The sequence below is a fragment of the Cyprinodon variegatus genome, unplaced genomic scaffold (assembly GCF_000732505.1).
Source record: "Cyprinodon variegatus isolate N-32 unplaced genomic scaffold, C_variegatus-1.0 Scaffold777, whole genome shotgun sequence".
NCBI lineage: Eukaryota > Metazoa > Chordata > Actinopteri > Cyprinodontiformes > Cyprinodontidae > Cyprinodon > Cyprinodon variegatus.
The window spans coordinates 322,437-326,080 of NW_015151230.1; the positions used below are offsets into that span (position 1 = coordinate 322,437).

Below are 3,644 nucleotides of genomic sequence, written 5' to 3' on the forward strand. Positions count from 1 at the left end.
CAGCTCCACAGGCGGCCCCGTCCAGGAAACACACAGCCAGGCAGACGAGCTCCGAGCCATCTGAATGTGCTTTACTGGAGGCATCCATGTTTGTCAAAGAACACTACTGCCACCTACTGGTTAGTGACATTGTCACGGTGCGGTATCGGCTGTTGATCAAGTCCCAGTGCTGTATCTGGTGTTTGTCACAACGCGCTATTATCATCACACCTAAGGAGGATTTAGAGAAGCCAATGAACCTAACAATCATGTTTTTGGACTGTAGGAGGAAGCAGGAGTACCTGGAGAGAACCCACCATGCTCAGGGAGAACATGCAGACTCCCTGCAGACAGACCCCGGGCTGTTGTTCTGTCAGACCAGCGTACCCAGAGTCAATACCTGTTTATTTCTTACTTAAAATAAACTTTGAATCACCTCATTGGGCGTCTAACCCTTTAGTCGTACAAAAAACTTTGTCATTACTGAGTTTTTGATGTTTTTTGAAGTGTATGGCGATCTGACCTTAAATAGTTTTTTTGTACATGGTTAAAGGGATATTTGACCATTGAGGTAGTTTAGTCTATTTTTCATACAAAGCTAAAGAGATAAAAGCCAATCTAGCGTCTTCTGCAGCGCATTGACTGTTTATGCTGATCTGAAAGTACAGGGAATCAAACCCAGAACCTTCTTACTCCAAAACAGCATTGCTGCTCACTGCGCCACAGAGCAGCCACAGAATCACCACTTTTAGGTAAACATTGGTTTATTTGAGGAGGTTTCAGGAACATCTTGTCATAAATTTTAGTTTTACGCCATCATTCGGTTCCCAGTTCCTTCCTTTCTGTGGCCGATAGTCTGGCTATGGACGCGTTTATACAGCTCACCACCACACAGCAGTACAGTAAAGGAGGTCAGTAAATAATGTGTTTCTGTATTCCAAGGGATTTAGATCATATCTTAGGTGCGATAATCGCTGAAAACATGGAGTTTATTAAGTCGACTTTGCTCAGGAAAGAACTGAGGTTCATATTTAAATGCATCAATCCTTCCAGGTGCATCCAGTCAGGATGTCTGCTGGAGGATCTGCTGGAGGATCTGTGGTTCTGTGGACTTCTTTGCTTTCTGAACTTTGTCAGAGTTTGAAATATCTGAAGACTTCGAACTAAGAGTCAAAATTTCACCTGAAACATAAAACCTCGTTATTAGCGGCTCCTTTAAAAGATTAATAATCAAATATACCCAAATCTCTATAAAAAAGGGTTCTCTACACGACAAAACAACCTTTAGTTCCCAGATCTAGATCCTATAGAAATACAGTTTGTTGAGGTGAAGGAAAGAAACAGACTCTAAACTGTTTTTTTTTTACTTTTAATAACTCTTCATTTAGACAATTCAAACAATAGAATCAATTATTGATGTAAAACAAGTGTCAGTTTAAAACTCATTAAATGAGGATCTTGTTAAACTTTAGTTTTCCTTCATCTGACGTAGAACATCAAATGTTGTTAAAACCCCACAGATGATGAAATCCTCCATGTTCTGAATGGAAGTTAAACTCCAGCCTTATTGAGACAGTCTGACTCTGAGGGACAGGAGGAACTGTCTGACAGTCCCCACCAATAATCTCTGCTTTTTTCCCTTTCCACTCCTTTACTTTATCCAAAGGTAGCAGAGGGTGGCTGCAGCTGTCTCTGCTCAGAGTTAATTCCTCCCTCCTGCCTCTCGGCGTAACATCATCGGATCTGTCGCTTTGAGGCATCTGATTGGTGGTCGCATTACACTGCGTACAGAGTCGCTGCGTGGAGGAAGAGACACACAGCAGCATGTTGGGTTCTTCTTTACTAGTTAAAAGAAGCTGGGCTTCTCAGAGGACCATCAGTTCCAGGTTAAAATGTTCTTATTGAACAGAGAATCAGACTGCAGAGCTTCTACAGATCTAGAAATGTTGTTTCTGGCATCATTATTTTAGTAAAGGTTCATAGATCTTTTTAGAGAGAGCAGAGAGAGAAGTAGGGAAGCTGCAGATTTAAAGGTGAAACAGGTTTACAGCAGCCTAGTAAACTAGCTCCACCCACCAAGGAAGTTAAGAGTTAAAAGTTAAAACAATCGCTTCTTAAAATTCAATTATTTTCTCCACAGAATAATTTTATACAAATGAAATGTTTGTCAGTAATCCCATAAATTATGCTGCTGAAATAGAAAATAGATGATTTTTTCGGAGGCTTTTAAGAGAAGTCCTTCCCATGATCATCAATAAATGTAACCGGTTGTATTTTTCTCTCATCTTATTGAATGATCCTGCTTCACGCTTTGGTTCTGAGCAGATTTATTCAGAAGTTTTTTCCTCCAAATCGATTTCTCCTGCATCTTTTTCTTCTTGGGAATCCAACGATTGATGCTCTGACCCTCCGTGACCTTAACTCTGCCTCAGATCTGCAGCCTGCCTCCAGGAACAATCAGTGACGTCGCCAACGAACACAACCTGACGGTGCACTGGACGGAGAAGCACAGCCACAGGGACTGCGCCCTGTACACAGGTGATGCTCAGACCACACTCTAAGCTGATCTCTGTTTGCCATCGGCTCACCGTTCCCTCTGCCTCTTGTCCTCCAAAGGTCGGAGTGAGAGCTGGTGTCGGGACACAGCTACAGACCTCGAACTGTTCAGGTGCCGTTTTTGCATATTTGCAGCACTTTTTGCAAACTTTAGATGTTTTTTTTAGATGAAATGAAGCTGGTAATGTGTCTCTGTAGGAGTGAACTCTCCGTAGAGAAGACCTCGGTGTTGCAGTCGGAGCTGCAATCCGTCAGGCAGCTACAAGAACTGGAGCCTCTTAATAAATGTAGGTGCAGACTTCACATTTCTAGCATTAATTCATACGTTTACTCATCATGAAGCTTTAGCTCATTTGGGCTTTAATTCAACACCTAAACTGTTTGTGTTTCAAAGTAAAACAGGGTTTATACAGGAATGAGTAACTCCAATTTAATGCTTTTAATGCTCTTAGAAATGATTTTAATGCATCAACAAACATCCATGACTGTCATATCTATATATCTATATATAGATATATATATATATATATATAAATAAATAACGTGGCAAACTGCTTTGTCATCTTTACCTGCAGCCATGTCCTGAATTCCTCGTTTTTCAGCCAATTTTGTTGTAATTAGCATTTTCCTATTCTCTAGCTTTTTATCCGCCTCGAGCTTCTTTTTCCAACATATAGCTTTACGATCAACCTGAAGAAGTTCCACGCAAATATTTTGCTATATCAGGGTTTCTGCAGGTCCTTAAATTATTATTTTTAGGCCTTAATTAAGGCATTAAAATTCATTAAATGTGATCATAGTTGCATTTAAAATGCTTTATTAAAAAAAAAAAAAAACAAGTTCATGAAAACAGTTTTGTCAGATATATTTTATCAGATATAACAGTTCTGCATCTTTGCGTGGAGCTGCTTCCGGTTCATCATAAACATTTATGTTTGGAAAAGAAGCTGGAGGCGGAGAAAAAGCTAGAAGATGGAGAAACGCAGAAGTGGCGTAAAAACGAGGAATTCAGGACATGGCTGCAGCCTGTAGACGGTGAAGAAGATGAAGGATTTTGTCGTGTCTTTAATATATATATATATATATATATATATATATATATATATATA

The 3,644-nt window shown here is 40.0% G+C and overlaps 1 protein-coding gene across 1 annotated transcript in view; it reads left to right on the forward strand.

Annotated features, from left to right (window-relative positions):
• rabggta (Rab geranylgeranyltransferase, alpha subunit) overlaps positions 1-3,644 on the forward strand; it is a 20,408-nt gene that overhangs the window by 11,171 nt on the left and 5,593 nt on the right. The window contains exons 10-12 of the mRNA XM_015396137.1: positions 2,412-2,517; positions 2,596-2,647; positions 2,734-2,822. Coding sequence (XP_015251623.1) covers positions 2,412-2,517; positions 2,596-2,647; positions 2,734-2,822 — 247 coding nt within the window. The remainder of the gene's footprint in view (positions 1-2,411; positions 2,518-2,595; positions 2,648-2,733; positions 2,823-3,644) is intronic.